Source organism: Entelurus aequoreus, linkage group LG03 (assembly GCF_033978785.1).
Source record: "Entelurus aequoreus isolate RoL-2023_Sb linkage group LG03, RoL_Eaeq_v1.1, whole genome shotgun sequence".
Lineage (NCBI taxonomy): Eukaryota > Metazoa > Chordata > Actinopteri > Syngnathiformes > Syngnathidae > Entelurus > Entelurus aequoreus.
Window position 1 is genome coordinate 41610817 of NC_084733.1, and position 18195 is coordinate 41629011.

At 42.6% G+C, this 18195-nt stretch overlaps 1 protein-coding gene across 2 annotated transcripts in view; it reads left to right on the plus strand.

Moving 5' to 3' along the window:
- Positions 1-17684, plus strand: part of pabpc4 (poly(A) binding protein, cytoplasmic 4 (inducible form)) — a 29165-nt gene extending 11481 nt beyond the window's left edge. The window contains exons 5-15 of one of the 2 annotated variants that reach the window (XM_062041831.1): positions 14397-14491; positions 14565-14702; positions 14785-14880; positions 14965-15234; positions 16202-16292; positions 16400-16492; positions 16613-16743; positions 16818-16908; positions 16998-17128; positions 17212-17330; positions 17417-17684. In XM_062041831.1, the coding sequence (XP_061897815.1) occupies positions 14397-14491; positions 14565-14702; positions 14785-14880; positions 14965-15234; positions 16202-16292; positions 16400-16492; positions 16613-16743; positions 16818-16908; positions 16998-17128; positions 17212-17313 (1238 nt within the window). In that variant the 3' untranslated portion in view covers positions 17314-17330; positions 17417-17684. Of the gene's footprint in view, positions 1-14396; positions 14492-14564; positions 14703-14784; positions 14881-14964; positions 15235-16201; positions 16293-16399; positions 16493-16612; positions 16744-16817; positions 16909-16997; positions 17129-17211; positions 17331-17416 lie in introns of those variants that run through there. The other variant, XM_062041832.1, reaches the window with a different exon arrangement.
- The last annotated feature ends 511 nt before the right edge of the window (positions 17685-18195 follow it).

The following is an 18195-nucleotide window of genomic DNA, read 5'->3' on the forward strand; positions in this document are numbered from 1 at the left end:
ATGCAAATATTCTTGATTGATTGACAAAGCTCATTCTCAAATTTTGATTACACAACCTTACTCTGACAAATTATCATTATCAAAAAGCTCTATCTCGAATTTGGATCACAGAATCTCACTCAAGTATTCTTAGCTGTGCCCCTCCCCCATCAAGTCTTTCATAAACCGGTCTGTTCTTTTAGAATCTCCTCATTTGGTATTTTGAACTCGTGAGAGACTGCTCAAAATTTGGTTTCCTTTCCCTCAGTTCAGACTCAGAGATAATTTGAAATCATTCAACAAGAAGTTTAACGCGCGCACACACACACACACACACACTTGAGTTGAGCATTACTTGGAAATTCTTATATTTTCCATTTTGCTGTTATTATCAGCATCTTCCCATTTTGTCCTTTTCTTTCGAGAAAGTTTACAGTCTGACATTTGTCACTGCTGTCAGTTAATAACTTTTTGGTCTTTGACCCATTTTGTCATTTTCTCGATTCGATCGTCACTGACCACTCTCTCCTGTCTGGCAGACATCGTTGCTGCCATCATAGCTAGCAAGCTGCCTGCAGCGGGTCATCCCTATGTTCCCCGTCCCTATGTTACCCGGGTCCTATGTTCCCCTCTACCGGGGAACTAAGGACCCTTTTTAAAAAAAAGGGTTCTATGTTCCCCGCTGCGGGGAACGTACAACACTTTTTCCAGAAAAGGGTTCTATGTTCCCCGCTGCTTCCAATGCGCGACTAAGTAAGACGCACGCAGACACGCATGACAGAGACGCGTTTAAGTTGTCGAAGGAAGGAAGTTCGCGTTTGAGTTGCTCTATCTGCTGCCGCACGCCCTGTGACAGGTTAGGTTTAGGGATGGTTTTGGTCAGGGCACAATTTCGCCAAAAAAGTGCTCCACAACGCCCTGTGACAGGTTAGGTTTAGGGATAGTTTTGGTCAGGGCACAATTTCGCCAAAAAAAAGTGCTCCACAACGCCCTGTGACAGGTTAGGTTTAGGGATGGTTTTGGTCAGGGCACAATTTCGCCAAAAAAAAGTGCTCCACAACGCCCTGTGACAGGTTAGGTTTAGGGATGGTTTTGGTCAGGGCACAATTTCGCAATTTCGCCAGATACAATGCAGGGAACATAGGACCCTTTTTTAGAAAAAGGGTCCTAAGTTCCCCGGTCGCATACAAAGACCCAGGAACAACCGGGGAACATAGGACCCGGGGAACATAGGACCCGGGGAACATAGGCACGCTCCCGCCTGCAGATAGCAACATTTTGGTGTCCTTTGGGAAAATATTTAGAAAGAAGACAAAAGTACACACAGTTGTACAACTATTATCTTTATGATCTTTTTTTTTGTTAGTTTCTCTGTTACTGTGTGTGGCCAATTAAGCGACTTTTGGCCATACCTGGCTGGTGACATTTAGCGACTTTCTGGTTGATGTTAAGATTAATAATAGCAACAGTTCTCTTCATCTTAATGCAATTTATTGTGTCTGTCTCTCCACATTTTGCCATTAGGTACTTTGAGCTCTTGTTGGTCAGTCACTCTAAGGTACATTGTTGCTGCCATCATAGCTAGCAAGCTGCCTGCAGATAGCGACATTTTGGTGTCCTTTGAGAAATATTAAGAAAGAAGACAAAAGTACAAGACATTGTACGATTACTATCTTTTTAAAATTATTTGTTTCACTGTGTGATTGACCGACTTTGCCGCTAGATTTCGCGTCTTTTGGCCATACCTGGCTAGCGACTGAAAACATCATTTAGCAACTTTTTGGTTGTGAAGATAAGTGGTAAAAGCAGATCTTCCTGTTGGTCTTCCCACATTTTGCCATTTGGTACTTTGCACTCTTCTTGGTCACTCCAAGGCATTTGTCCCTGCCTTCAGCTAGTCACTTGGCTCTTTTGGAATATATTTCACTGTAATTGGCTCTCTCTCTCTCTTTCTCCTCAGTACAAATCAGCCTGTTCCCTTGCCATTCATCACTGACCACTCTGCTCTCCTGTCTGTCAGACATTATTGCTGCTTGCAGATAGCTTGGGGTCCTTAGAGAAAATATCAGAAGAGAAAAGTACACAATTATCTTAATTATCTTTTTTATTCAGTCAGTCCTTCAGTGAGTCCCAGTGTGTTGGCGATTAAGCAACGTTGGCATTCAATTAGCGACTTTTGGCCATACATGGCTGGCGACTCAAAAAACTAGAAAAAAAGTACAAAAAGTTGTACAATTAATATCTTTATTATCCTTAATTCCCCTGAATCCTAGAGTGTGTTGCAATTAAGCAACTTTGCTGCTAGGTTTAGCGACTCTTGTTTTGGGCATACCTGGCTAGCGACTACAAACATTATTCAGCAACTTTTTGGCTGTTAAGATTAACGTTAATAAATTAAATCCTAATACAATTTATTGTGTTGGTCTCGCCATCTTGCTATTAGGTACTTTGAATTCTTGTTGGTCTCTGCTAAGGTATCTGGCTGTTGTCTTTGCCTTCAGTTAGTCACTTGGCTCTGGAATATATTTAACTGTACTTGGCTCTCTCTTTCTCCTCAGTACAAATCAGTCTGTTCCCTTGCCATTTAGACATTTTCTTGATTGGATCATCACTGACCACTCTGCTCTCCTGTTGTCTATCAGACATTGTTGCTCCCATCATAGCTAGCAAGCTGCCTTGGTGTCCTTTGTGAAAATATTTAGATAGAAGACTAAAGTGCACAAAGGTGTACAATTATTATCTTTTCAAAATATTTGTTTCACTGTCAGTGTGATTGACCGACTTTGCCGCTAGATTTCGCGTCTTTTGGCCATACCTGGCTAGCGACTGAAAACATCATTTAGCAACTTTTTGGTTGTGAAGATAAGAGGTAAAAGCAGATCTGCCTGTTGGTCTTTCCACATTTTGCCATTTGGTACTTTGCACTCTTGTTGGTCACTCCAAGGCATTTGTCCCTGCCTTCAGCTAGTCACTTGGCTCTTTTGGAATATATTTCACTGTAATTGGCTCTCTCTCTCTTTCTCCTCAGTACAAATCAGTCTGTTCCCTTGCCATTTAGACATTTTCTTGATTCGATCATCACTGACCACTCTGCTCTCCTGCTGTCTATCAGACGAATCAGTTGATTCTCTGCTCTCAATTGTCTATGCTAGTAAGCTGTTATTCTCTGCTTTGGAGTGTTGATGCTGGGTTGCTAGTTTTCTAAATCACCTCACACACTTGAAGGAAGCAGCACCGATCATAAACACACAAACAAACTCACACACACACACACACACACACACACACACACACACACACACATAGTTGGTTTATCTGTTGTGATAGGCAAAGAGCCAATGTGCAAAGAAAGAAGGGAAATATGGATCATAAACGTTTAAGTGGAGGAGCTAGAAAAAAAATTCAGCAAGAAAAGAAAAAAAAGGAATCAGTTTTACTTGAGAGTGTTCCAAATATCTCCAGCTTCTTCAGTACAAAGACATCTGCTGAAAGCAATTCTATAAATGCTACTGCAAATTCAGCTAAGGTTAGCAATGCACCTGAGCTAGCATGTAGCTCCCAAGATCCTGAGACCACTACAAGTGTAGACACTGAACCAAATGCTTCTGATGCTTATGATTCAACCAATTCAGCAGTAGCCAGTTGCTCGGATGAATGTGAGGTCACTGCACCTCTGGACAGCATAGAAAATGAGCTGAATCTTTCTTCAACACCATCTACAGTGACAACTCTACCTAGTGATCCCGCTAAATGGGCTGAGACCCTCACTGAGTCAATGAAGGAAGTTCTTATTCAAAGAGGTGCAAAATCATTTCACAACCGTCACAGCCATTATCCAGCTTCTGTGAGGAACAGTGGGCTAGGAGGCAAAACCCGATGCCTAAACAATGAACATTTTACTTCACACTTGCCCAATGGACAACGAGTACAAAGAGAGTGGCTGATGTACTCTCCCTCTACTGGTAATGTTTACTGCTTTGCATGCAAACTGTTTTCCCCAAAAACGCATTCTTTTGTGACAGGCTATTGTGATTGGAAACACTCAGAAAGATTTGGTGAACATGAGCGAAGTGCTGAGCACATAACCTGCATGCAAGCAGTCTTGAACCGCGCCAAAGGTGCCACAGTTGATGCAGACCTGTTCAAACAGTTTCAGGCAGAGAGCAGCTATTGGAGGCAGGTGTTACAAAGAGTTGTTGCAGTCATTAAATTCCTTGCAGAAAGGGGCCTTGCATTTAGGGGTAAAAATGAATCGTTAGGGTCTCCTCTCAATGGGAACTACCTTGGTATTCTGGAGGTCCTGGCTGAATTTGATCCCTTTCTAAAGGATCACATCAGAAAGTTTGGGCAGATGGGTCGAGGTAATACCTCATATCTGTCCTCCACCATTTGTGAGGAATTCATTGAATTGATGGGTGCAAAAACCAAACAGGCTATAGCAGATGAACTGCAAGCAAGCAAATACTACTCTATCATTGTGGATTCAACCCCAGATTTATCTCATGTGGACCAATTGACATTCATATTCCGTTTTGTTAGCAAAGAGGGCAGTGTTGTTGAACGCTTTGTGGGTTTTGAGCCCATTACTAGCCATACAGGTGAAAGTTTGGCTAACTGTGTCATGTCTGTGTTGGAAAATCTAGGGTTAGAGCTGTCAAATTGCAGGGGGCAGGCTTATGATAATGCCAGCAACATGTCAGGGAGGTATAATGGGTTGCAGGCTCACTTAAAGAAAAGCAACCCATTAATACACTATATTCCATGTGCAGCTCACTCTTTGAATTTGGTGGGAGTCAACAGCATTGACAGATGTGGAAATGAAGTCTCTAAGTATTTTGACTTGATTCAGTCTATTTACAACTTCACAACTGCATCCACACACCGATGGGACAGGGTATTTGGCAATTCCAACATAGATCTCACACTTAAAGCTTTATCCAACACGCGTTGGAGTTGCCGTGCAGAATCTACCAAAGCACTGTGGCAGAACTACAGTAAAATAAAAGCAGCACTACAGGTTATTTCCACTGATGACACAGAGAAACGAGACACACGAACTGAAGCTGACAGTCTAGTGCGGAAGCTGGATTCACTTGAGATGGCCTTCATGGCAGGCTTTTGGGACACTGTTCTGTCCAGATTTCAGGCCACAAGTCTGCAACTTCAAAAAGCAGACATGGACCTTGGTACAGCAGTTAGATTGCTGGAATCTCTGCGCACCTTTGTTCTCTCCCAAAGAGATCTATTTGATCATTTTGAGCAGAAAGCCTTAAACATGTTGGGTGGCACCCCATCTTACAGGGCTGAACGGACGAGGAAACGTAAAAAGTTTGCTGATGAATCAGCATCCCCAGATGTTGTGCTTGAGGGAAGGCAACTGTTTCAAATAGAGACATTTATTGCCTCTATTGATCAACTGAGTTCAAGCCTTAATCACCGTCTGGAGGCCTACAAACATCTGAACAATTTGTTCAGTGTCCTTTTCTCTTTGGATACAGAGTCCAATGCTTCAGTCCTTCACAAGGCCAAGATTCTCACTGAATCATACCCATCTGACCTCAATGAAAGTCTTGGACAGGAGCTTATACAGTTCAAATCTTTTATACAGCTCAACAACACTGATGAGGAGAGGACCCCTTCAGGACTGCTCAAAACAATAATACATTTTGGACTACAGCCTACGTTTCCTAATACATACATTGCGCTACAGATTTTTCTCACTCTACCGGTCAGTAACTGTGAGGGAGAACGCTCATTCTCTCTTTTGTCAAGAGTAAAAAATGAGCTGCGCACAAGAATGACTCAGAAAAGATTAAATGCGTTATCTCTAATGGCAATTGAGAGTGAGCTGACAAGAGAGTTGGACTTCAATGATGTGGTGGATGATTTTGCAAAATTGAAAGCACGAAAGAAACCCCTTGCTTAAAGGTGCACTGTGTAAGATTTTTAGGTTATTTCCAGAATTCACCCATTCACTAATGTTAGGCTACCTGTTTTCATGAATACTTACCACCACCATAAAATTCTAAGTATCCATTATGACTTGGAGAATTGCACTTTTGCCATTTCTGGGAAGTGTCACCTGGATTGTGAAGATAGGATTGACTTTAGGCAGAAGCTTGGTGCTTTCTCTGGCAAACTGAACCTCAAGCTTCATTCTCTGCAGCTTTGCATTCTTGTGCAGACTTTCATCCACAAGGAACTTTTCAACTTCCCCACTATCGTGAAGGGGCCATCAAAAGATTTCAGTGTGTCCAGCATGTCTAGTCTCTTACTCTCCTTTCTTTGAGCCATCTCTTGTTTCTCATCTGCCCTACTCTCGAATTTTGCCTTCATGAATTTACTCCAGTTGAGTTCAACCTCCCTTTTTGCTTGTGCTGCTGCCTTGAAACCTCTGAAGCTCCTGGCTCTTCTGTAAAATTATTGACCTATTGACTGCGTTCAGTGTGCCCAACTTCTTCAGTTTGTAGTCCACCTTGCCACATTGTCTCTCCATCCCAATGTTGTGCACAGGGGTGCCATCAATGTTACTAGCCTGTTCACTGACAGGGTCCATTGGGAAGGTCTCCTCATCCATCCTCTGCCTGGCCAGGACAGTCTTCAGATGGGGCAGCATGAGATCTGTCAGCTGCTTCACTTCATCCAAGTATTCGGCAGCCACGTCTGACACTGAGTTCAGGACATGTCCAGTGCCTGTCCAGCCACTATAGCATTCTTGGAAATGGGCTATCTTGACCTGCATGCAGCCCTTGTACCATGAACTGGCCTACACCTTTCTTTGTGGTGCTCTCCGATGCATGTTATCATTTTACCTTTCTCCTTCTCCTCAAGCTTAACCACAAATAGATACAGACTTTGAGCCTCAATTTGCTGCACAGCTGCCGTTATGCCAATGTGTTTTCCTAAGATATTATTTTATTTTTAATGATAGAAGGGAGGAAAAGGGGGCAAAAATCATGTCCGATTTAGTTTTTTGGGTGGGTTGGGGGGTTTATTTCATGATAGCTACCAACTTCCAATACATAATATCTCTCAAATGACCCAATGCACCATCACTGAAGTGGGCGTAATCATTTTCAAAAATGTTTATTTTTAGGCCATTTATCCCCTCCCCCTGTGTCTGTGTGAAACCTGTGCTTGTCAGTGTCTGTGTGGTATACCTAATAGTGTGTGTGCAGTATGTGCACTCTTCTGTACAGTACAGTGTGCATGTCTGTTCACAGTATACAGTATTTCTTGCATAGTGCGTGCGTGTGTGTGCGCCCACACGCGCGGGGGGTTGAGGGGCCAAGACCATGTCAGGCCCAGGGGGCCAAAATTTCTTAATCCGCCCCTGCTTTCCATCATTGAAAATAAGTACCTTACCTTATGAGACAGCACAATAAAGACATCACAAGAGCATTTGTTCAGCCTGAGGTATAAACCCCTTGCCTTGACCTCCGGCGGCTTTTTGAATAGCATTTTGGAACTGTGCGTTACTAAATTAACGTATCCTACTTCTATTACAGTATACTTTTTCCGAGTTTATGTACAGTGCATATTAAGGGTGGTATTCAAAAACCGGTTATGTTATGTTATGAGCCGATTCCCAGTTTCGTTTTCTGAGAATGGGCGTGTGGGCGCGCATGACGTCACCATGCATTACTGCACTTGTGGTGAAAACGGGACAACTGGACAAGACGCCACCTCATCGCAGGGCCAAAACAGATAAACACCATTCCGGGGAGTAATTTTAATCCATGAAGATACTTACAAAGGAGAGGACTTGGGCCCTGTCTACATTAAGCCGGATAACTCCTTAAACGAATAACTATTTAGCCTCAACCCCGTGTCAGCCACACTAACCAATCGTTTAAGGTTACCCTCTTTGGATACTTTTTTACACAGGTAAGTGCGCCGTCTGTCAGTGACGTGCGGTAGACTAAACACCCGGTGAGGTATAGATACTTTTGGAGTTTTTTTTAGTTAAATTCATATGTGCAGCTTTAATTATTGTTGATTTAGGTTGCACATTAGAGTAACAGGAAAAAGAAGGGAGTTATTCGCTTTCATCAAAACGTTATCATAATGATATTATATATGATATGATAAATGGGTCCAAAAAGTATTTGATAAAGTTTTTTATTAAATACGTTTTGGTCCCATTTGCTTTTAACAAAATAAATAGTATTGTGAGTGTATCTTACCTTTCTGTATTTGTATCTGAAGTAGCAATAGCTATCCTCCGTGAAAACATACTTTGTATGATCACATTCATGTTGTCTTAAAGTCCAGTTTAGAGAAGTATTTAATCTTGGATATAGTACATACTTGCCAATCTTGAGACCGCCGATACCGGGAGGTGGGGGATGGGGCGGGGGGCGTGGTTGAGAGGGGAGTATATTTACAGCTAGAATTCCCCAACTCAAGTATTTCATATATATATATATATATATAATATGTATAAACTACTTGACTTTCAGTGAATTCTAGCTATATATATAATATATATATATATTTTATTATATATATAAATAAAAGAAATACTTGAATTTTAGTGTTCATTTATTTACACATATACACACACAACACTCATCTACTCTCCGTTCATGAATGAGTATCATTTCGGCCACCGTGTTCAATGGAGAAGTCTGTTCTACAAAATGTACAGGCAACATACCTCTTCCCCTTCGAACTGTCCTGGATGAACTGAAATTCTTGTTTCCATTCGTTTTGGAACTTGCAAGCGTATTTCTTCATCTTGCTCGTCGACGGCGTCGCCATGTCTGTAACTTCCTCGTTCTTCTGCTTCGTCTCCTTGTTGTGTGCGCAGTTGTGCACTCTACACTCTAAAAGCCGTAGATGTTATGACGTCATTGGGCAGGCAAGCTGTTTATATTGTGGGAAAGCGGACATGAGAAGAGGCTGTCCCCACTCAGGTCCGCATGGAGCTGGAGGGGGCGTGGCCTCCAGCTTCGGCTGAATTCCGGGAGTTTGTCGGGAGAAAATTTCTGCCGGGAGGTTATCGGGAGAGGCGCTGAATACCGGGAGTCTCCCGGTAAAACCGGGAGGGTTGGCAAGTATATGCCAGACCCATTCATTTAATTCCATGTTTGTTATAAATACAGTTAAAAAAAAACAAAGGCTGGCTTCCGCTGGACTAACATGTGTCTGCTATCTTGAGCGCCCCCACTTCTTCCTGTGTGGCGAGTCAGAGTACTGTAGAGAGGCATTGAACTGCAAGTTGACAATATATCGCCCCCTACCTTTAGGCAGAGGTACTTGCTGCGTCATGGCCTGCCTTTCCCCGTGGCAACAAGCACGCGCCCCCTCGCGCACACACCTCAATACACTTTGTGTGTAGCCGTGGAGGCACCACCTGTGTCTGCCTCACTTCTCCTCTGCCGCGTTATTTTCATCAGAAAACACGGAATTTCCGCAATTTTGACCATAAAAATTATCAAAATATACAGGACCCACACAAAAACCACATAGAAAGCATAGACCAAAAGAGAAATATTCAAACTTATTTTATTTTATTACTTCGTTTTTGAACATTTCATGGTTAAGGCCAGGTGAGTCACTACCTCTCTTGCCTCCCCTGACAACACGTCACTGACTCATTGACTGTTTAAAAACTGACTTCGGAGAGGAAGTGACATCAGAAAGAATGCGCCCAGGCAGCTTCATAACAACCGGTGGAGGTAACCACTATCAATCAATGTCAATCAATGTTTATTTATATAGCCCTAAATCACAAGTGTCTCAAAGGGCTGTACAAGCCACAACGACATCCTCGGTACAGAGCCCACATACGGGCAAGGAAAAACTCACCCCAGTGGGACGTCGGTGAATGACTATGAGAAACCTTGGAGAGGACCGCATATGTGGGTAACCCCCCCCCCTCTAGGGGAGACCGAAAGCAACGGATGTCGAGTGGGTCTGACATAACATTGTGAAAGTCCAGTCCACAGTGGATCCAACACATCAGCGGGAGTCCAGTCCACAGCGGGGCCAACAGGAAACCATCCCGAGCGGAGACGGGTCAGCAGCGCAGAGATGTCCCCCACTAGAAAGATGGAGGCGAATCATCCAGATATGCCTGTGTTTGTCCTTCTTCTACATGTACAGGCGCTTGTAGAAATCACACATTAATACCTTAAGAGAAGAAAACGCGTGATTGCAGCTATTTCGGATACAACACTTCTCAGACTTCAACATAGCAATGTTGAGCGACGGTTTTGCATAAGGCCTGGAAGAACGGTAGCCTGGTGGGATATGTTTTTCACCGAGGTTGTTGTGCCAGAGGAATGGCAAGAGAACTTTCGAATGTCCAGGTCAGCTGTGATTCTACTTAGCAAAAAACTTTGTCCATTTGTCGAAGCGGAGACAACAAGAATGCGGGCTCCCGTGGATGTGATAAAAAAGGTAGCGTGTGCTTTGTATTACCTGGCCGACGAGGGAAGACTACGGAAAAAAGCGAATGCATTTGGACTGGCAAAGCATCCATCCATCCATTTTCTACCGCATGTCTCTTTTGGGGTGACGGGGGGTGCTGGAGCCTATCTCAGCTACAATCGGGCGGAAGGTGGGGTGCACCCTGGACAAGTCGCCACCTCAACACAGGGCCAACACAGATAGACAGACAACATTCACACTCACATTCACACACTAGGGCCAATTTAGTGTTGCCAATCAACCTCCGGAGTACCCGGAGGGAACCCACGCAGTCACAAGGAGAACATGCAAACTCCACACAGAAAGATCCTGTGCCCGGGATTGAACTCAGGACTACTCAGGACCTTCGTATTGTGAGGCAGATGCACCAACCCCTCCCCACCGTGCTGCCCAACTGATAGTCTGCTTTGCCCGTGTCTGGCAAAGCAGACTATCAGTTATTGTCCGCCATGTATTTCGAGCGATTACTCAACGTCTAGTTTTGTACTCCATAACTACTGTGAAGTCATGAAGTGGTTGCGGCCGTCGAGTACGACTGCCAATTTTAGCCTCCAAGCACAGGCAGGATTGCAAGAATGGACAATGAAGGTGAAAGTAAAAGAGTGAGGAGTGTCCTGACCAGATATCTAGATCCCTAGATTGATTGTTGTAAAATGTTCTTTATCACATTGTTTACTTTCAGACGTCCATTTAAGATTTGATTCATGTATGATGGCTCAGGTGTGATTCACTTCAATAGGGCTAGTCTAACAGCTGCTGATGGTGAGGCAAGCAAGGTTTACTGTTAAAAGAAATGTGTCAATAGGCTACATTTGAAATAATTCACATATGTGACTGCCGGTAAGGCATACTTGCCAACCTTGAGACCTCCAATATCGGGAGGTGGGGGGTAGGGGGTGGGGGGTTGTTGGGGGCGGGGGGCGTGGTTGGGGGTGTGGTTATTCCCAGCTAGAATTCACCAACTCGAGTATTTCATATATATTTCATATATATATATATATATATATATATATATATATATATATATATATATATATATATATATATATATATATATATATATGTGTGTATATATATATATATATATATGTGTATATATATATATATATATATATATATATATATATATATATATATATGTATGAAATACTTGACTTTCAGTGAATTCTAGCTATATATATATATATATATATATATATATATATATATATATATATATATATATATATATATATATATATACATATATATATATTTATTTTATTTACATAAAAGAAATACTTGAATTTCAGTGTTCCGGTGGCTATCCATTAGATGGCAGTATTGTCCTGTTTAACTTCTCCGTTCATGATGAGTATATCATTTCGGCCACCGTGTTCAATGGAGAAGTCTGTTCTACAAAATTTACAGGCAACATACACCTTCCCCTTCGAACTGTCCTGGATGAACTGAAATTCTTGTTTCCATTCGTTTTGGAACTTGCAAGCGTATTTCTTCATCTTGCTCGTCGACGGCGTCGCCATGTCTGTAATTTCCTCGTTCTTCTGCTTCGTCTCCTTGTTGTGTGCGCAGTTGTGCACTCTAAAAGCCCTAGATGTTATGACGTCGTTGGGCAGGCAAGCTGTTTATATTGTGGGAAAGCGGACGTGAGAACAGGGCACAGGCTGTCCCCACTCAGTCTCAGGTCCGCATTGAGCTGGAGGGGGCGTGGCCTCCAGCTCCGGCTGAACACCGGGAGTTTGTCGGGAGAAAATCTCTGCCGGGAGGTTGTCGGGAGAGGCGCTGAATACCGGGATTCTCCCGCTAAAAACGGGAGGGTTGGCAAGTATGCGGTAAGGATACACTTCCAGGTCAGAGGTGACTATAACTTAAAGGCCTACTGAAATGAATTTTTTTTATTTAAACGGGGATAGCAGATCTATTCTATGTGTCATACTTGATCATTTCGCGATATTGCCATATTTTTGCTGAAAGGATTTAGTATAGAACAACGACGATAAAGATTGCAACTTTTGGTATCTGATAAAAAAAAGGCTTGCCCCTACCGGAAGTAGCGTGACGTAGTCAGTTGAACATATACGCAAAGTTCCCTATTGTTTACAATGATGGCCGCATGAAGTGAGAGAGATTCGGACCGAGAAAGCGACAATTTCCCCATTAATTTGAGCGAGGATGAAAGATGTGTGGATGAGTAAAGTACAAGTGAAGGACTAGTGGGGAGTTGAAGCTATTCAGATAGGGAAGATGCTGTGAGAGCCGTGGGTGACCTGATATTCAGCTGGGAATGACTACAACAGTAAATAAACACAAGACATATATATACTCTATTAGCCACAACACAACCAGGCTTATATTTAATATGCCACAAATTAATCCTGCATAAAAACACCTGCGTGTTTGTTACGCTAGCTCCTAGCTCCTCTGCTAGCTCCTAGCTCCATAGAACACGCCAATACAATTCAAACACCTGATCAACACACACAATCACTCAGCCCAAAAGACCGTTCACCTAACCCAAGGTTCATAAAGCTTATATATTTTTAAAAAGTTACGTACGTGACGCGCACATACGGTCAAGCTGTCAAATGTTTAGCAGCCAAGGCTGCATACTCACGGTACCTGATATTCAGCTGGGAATGACTACAACAGTAAATAAACACAAGACATATATATACTCTATTAGCCACAACACAACCAGGCTTATATTTAATATGCCACAAATTAATCCTGCATAAAAACACCTGCGTGTTTGTTACGCTAGCTCCTAGCTCCTCTGCTAGCTCCTAGCTCCATAGAACACGCCAATACAATTCAAACACCTGATCAACACACACAATCACTCAGCCCAAAAGACCGTTCACCTAACCCAAGGTTCATAAAGCTTATATATTTTTAAAAAGTTACGTACATACGCAAAAAAAAGTTGCGCACATACGGTCAAGCGATCAAATGTTTAGAAGCCAAAGCTGCATACTCACAGTAGCACGTCTGCGTCTTTGTCATCCAAATCAAAGTAATCCTGGTAAGAGTCTGTGTTGTCCCAGTTCTCTACAGGCGTCTGTGTATCGAAGTCAAAAGTCCTCCTGGTTAGAGTCTCTGTTATCCGAGTTCTTCCATCTTGACTGCATCTTCCGGGAATGTAAACAAAGAAGCGCCGGCTGTGTACTGTTGTCGCTGACTACGTTCGAAAAATACGTCCATTTCGCACCGACAACTTTCTTCTTTGCTTGCTCAGCTTCCTTCTCCATAATGCAATGAACATGATTGCAACAGATTCACGAACACAGATGTCCAGAATACTGTGGAATTATGAAATGAAAACAGAGCTTTTTCGTATTGGCTTCAATGTGGAAGGCATACCCGTGTTCGCCGGTCTACGTCACGCGCATACGTCATCCTCAGAGGCGTTTCGAACCGGAAGTTTAGTGGCAAATTTAAAATGTCACTTTATAAGTTAACCCGGCCGTATTGGCATGTGTTATAATGTTAAGATTTCATCATTGATATATAAACTATCAGACTGCGTGGTCGGTAGTAGTGGGTTTCAGTAGGCCTTTAATATATGTGCGTCTGCCATTTTCCACTCATGTGTACTAGTTCGCGTTGCACCGACAGAGGGGCGAGGGAGTCTTAAACGATGGCATTGTGTGTGTGGACAGGAATAAGGTTAGGTGGGTTAAATCATAAAATGGTGCCTTGAGGGATGCCTCAGTTATGTAAATCACAAGTTTGAACTTAAGTGTTTGCTAGCAAGCTTACACATGTCAATGAAGGATCTGCCAATGTGTTTACAGTGGTCCAAGTTTCTCTATACAACAGTAGCACTCTCGTGTTTTTAGGAATTTTCTGCAAAATGTTGGTCTCCAACATTTTGAACTGAACTCGGGGGGCTGGTATGGTGTCATTCCCAGGCCGGATTTGGCCCACGTGCCTCTAGTTGAATATCCCTGCTTTACGTGCTTTTCATTGGTTTTCTGAAGGCAAAACACTCAGCGTGAAGGTGATGATGGACCCTACAGGCAAATCAAGAGGTTTTGGCTTTGTCAGTTATGAGAAACACGAGGACGCCAACAAGGTACTTTGGCCTCAAATGTGTCAAACATTTGTCACCGTCCAGTTCCCTCCGATAATAATAATTTCATTTTCAGGCTGTAGAGGACATGAATGGCACAGAACTCAACGGCAAGACCGTGTTTGTGGGAAGAGCTCAGAAAAAAATGGAGCGACAAGCAGAGCTGAAGCGCAAGTTTGAGATGCTAAAACAGGAAAGGATCAGCCGCTATCAGGTCGGCAGGAGATGTTAATACAACAAGCCGTTAATGTTCCATTAATCATATACTCTGCTCATGATCATGTCTTTTATTTTAGGGTGTTAATCTTTACATCAAGAATCTAGACGACACCATAGATGATGAAAAACTACGTAAAGAATTCTCTCCATTTGGGTCCATCACAAGTGCCAAGGTGAGGGATTTTAAATACGATAGAGGAGACATCAATACTCTGGACTTGTGGTAAAGTTAAAAAATATTGTCACTGTCTGGTCAGGTGATGTTGGAGGAGGGTCGCTCCAAGGGCTTTGGCTTTGTTTGCTTCTCTTCCCCAGAAGAGGCCACCAAGGCAGTGACTGAGATGAACGGACGCATTGTTGGCTCCAAACCACTTTATGTGGCCCTCGCCCAGCGCAAAGAGGAGCGTAAGGCCCATCTCACCAACCAGTACATGCAACGCATCGCTGGAATGAGAGCCATGCCGGCCAATGCCATCATTAACCAGTTCCAGCCCACTAGTGGCTACTTTATGCCAGCTGTGCCACAGGTATGAGTGTTAAAGCCAGAGTCTGATGACTGTTTATAGAACCATATAAAATAGTCCGTATTAGTACTGCCTGTATAATTATATAACAAGTACAAAAGTGATGCAGGCCGCCCAATCTTTCCCCTCCACATTTGTTATGGATATATGTTTAGCGTTTTGCTATGTTTTTAAATATGCAGCAGACAACTATAACAGGTACAAATGTTTCTGGACATTTTAGAAGCAGACCTGCACTGCGATCTACAAACAAACCCACTTTTTAGCATGCTGAAGGTGCGCTTTGGGAGAGACTAGCACTAACTGCAATCATCCAGCTACAAGACAATGCATATTGCGGTACGTTTTTTTTATATAGGAGATACATTAATAGTCTATCTCCTATGTGAAAAAACTAACACCATTAAAATTAACGCCAGCAGGCGGCAAAACAGATTATTTGAATTTGTTTTAGTCAGCCCCTTAAGTCACCTAGCAACTAAAAAATGTCATTGCCGATAAACAATACATGTAGTATTTTTTTATTCATGACAGTCCAAATATGTTGACATACACACGCGAATGGAGGATTTACTCTCCATCGTCTGTCTTTGCAGCACGATTACCTACTTTCCCACAGCCGTTTGTGCGTAACTGTGCAAATTTGCACGCACATTCCAGACGTGCTAAATATAGACTCAAAATAGTGGCCGCAGAAGAGTTTCAGGCATGATAAATCACATCAACAGTGCTAAATGATTGTATTCGCATCGCCTCCTACTATTGTTGGTGAGCATGTATTCTACATATACATAAAGACAGACATGCTAAATGGATTGCATGGATTGGGACGTAATCCTCTGCGCACGTGCCCAGTAGATCACCTTTGCGTGCGCTATTAAGTTTTCATGTGTTTTATTTGATCTAATTAATGAAGTCATCTTTCACAGTTGTCATTTTGCTGCATGCTTTTCTTTTATTTGTTCACCAGGCCCAGAATAGAACAACATACTATGCACCGAATCAAATGGCCCAAATGCGACCCAACCCCCGGTGGCAACAGCAGAGTGGTAGAGGTCAAGGTGCGCATTCAGCAACATAGAGCTTTAAGCTTTTTAAAAAATGTTTCAATAAAAATGTTTTCTGTTACAGTCTTTAATGATGTTTGTTGTGCTTCTGTCATTTCCAGGTGGTTTCCAAGGGATGCCCAGCTCCCTTCGGCAGCCGGGTCCTCGTGCCAACCCGAGGCACATGTCTCCAAGCGGCACACAGGGCCCGCGAGGTGGGTTCTCTATATATGATCCTGGCATAACAGTATGAGTCCACGTATGCACCAAATTACAACTGATAATACTTGGCAAGATATTCATGAGTGAACTTATTTCCCCCTCTGGTGGGAAAGCTGCTGGACAAAATCTTGCTCCTCGTCCATCAATGGGGGTACCAGGCCCCCGTGTCATGCCACCTTACAAATACGCCTCTGGTATGCGCAACCCTAATCCACAGGTGGTGCAACCTATTGCCTTACAGCAGGTATGATCAAAACAACAATCAGCATCGCATTTGTTGTCCATTTTAGGTAAAGTTGTAGGTGTGTTTCTTTCTAGACACAACCAGCTGTGCATGTTCAGGGCCAGGAGCCGCTCACAGCTTCCATGCTGGCCTCTGCACCGCCACAGGAGCAGAAGCAGATGCTAGGTACAACCCTTAGCTTCAATAAACAAGCTGGAATAGTTTCTATATTAGGTGTTGATTATTCTTCTGTAATTTCATTGTTTTTCGTACAGGGGAACGTCTATTCCCGCTGATTCAGGCCATGCATGCCAACCTTGCAGGAAAGATCACGGGCATGCTGCTGGAGATCGACAACTCAGAACTACTGCACATGCTGGAGTCACATGAGTCATTGCGTTCAAAGGTGCGTCATTTCCTGTAACATCATTGAGGTTTTTTTATCTCTTGTTGGAAGGCTGCAGTCTGTCATTGCTTTGTCCTGTGCAGGTGGAAGAAGCCGTTGCAGTGCTGCAGGCACACCAAGCAAAGAAGGATGCCACCCAGAAAGTGGGAAGCATTGCTAGCACTGGTGTTGCTGCCACATCCTGAATACTGAATTCCAACTGGTATAATAAAACAATATGTAGTTATTAACACAGAATACATTCAAGTACATAACAAATGATCAAAGTACACTGTCACTATGTTCCAGGGTGGAAGACACAGTAAAGATCCAGAATGGCCTGCTCCACTGACACCAAGAAAGTTCAGCACATTTATGCAAAATATTAATAAAAAGAGGAAAACATATATAATTTAAAACATACTTGAATATTTCAGGAAAAAGTGAAACTAATAACTGCATACCGAACACTATGCAGACCTCAAGGAAAATGACAATTGTTCTATTTCTTTGCTTGAAAATGTATTGTTTGATTTAAAATGTTGGATTCCTACATCCTGTTGAGATTGTAGCATTTCCAATAAAGAAATGATACATCAACATGAACAGTCCTGTTTTATTTGCTGCTGTGTTCCTTCTTTTTTAAATGCACATTAATGGGACATCGTAGAACATTGTTTATGTTGAGTCCATACTCAGGATATTTCTTATTTTGTACCATGCATTTGAATCTTTGGATATTTTAGTACTTGTATTGCATAGCACTACACTTAAATGTACATATCAGACAAGTCAGTCCAATAGGGAAATTATTGCATAGTGAAGATCATCAATTCAACTTGTTGGGTTATTTTATCACAGAGTCTTATTTCAAATTAAACAAGCATAACTAGAATGGTTTTACATGGAGAAAGAAGTAAATGAAAAAATATTAAATTGTCTAATGTCTTCCTAAAACTGATTGGAACAAATAAGGCATGCATTTATCAGAATCTTTACTGTCATTGTAGAGCAGGGGTCACCAACGCGATGCCCGCGGGCACCAGGTAGCCCGTAAGGACCAGATGAGTAGCCCGCTGGCCTGTTCT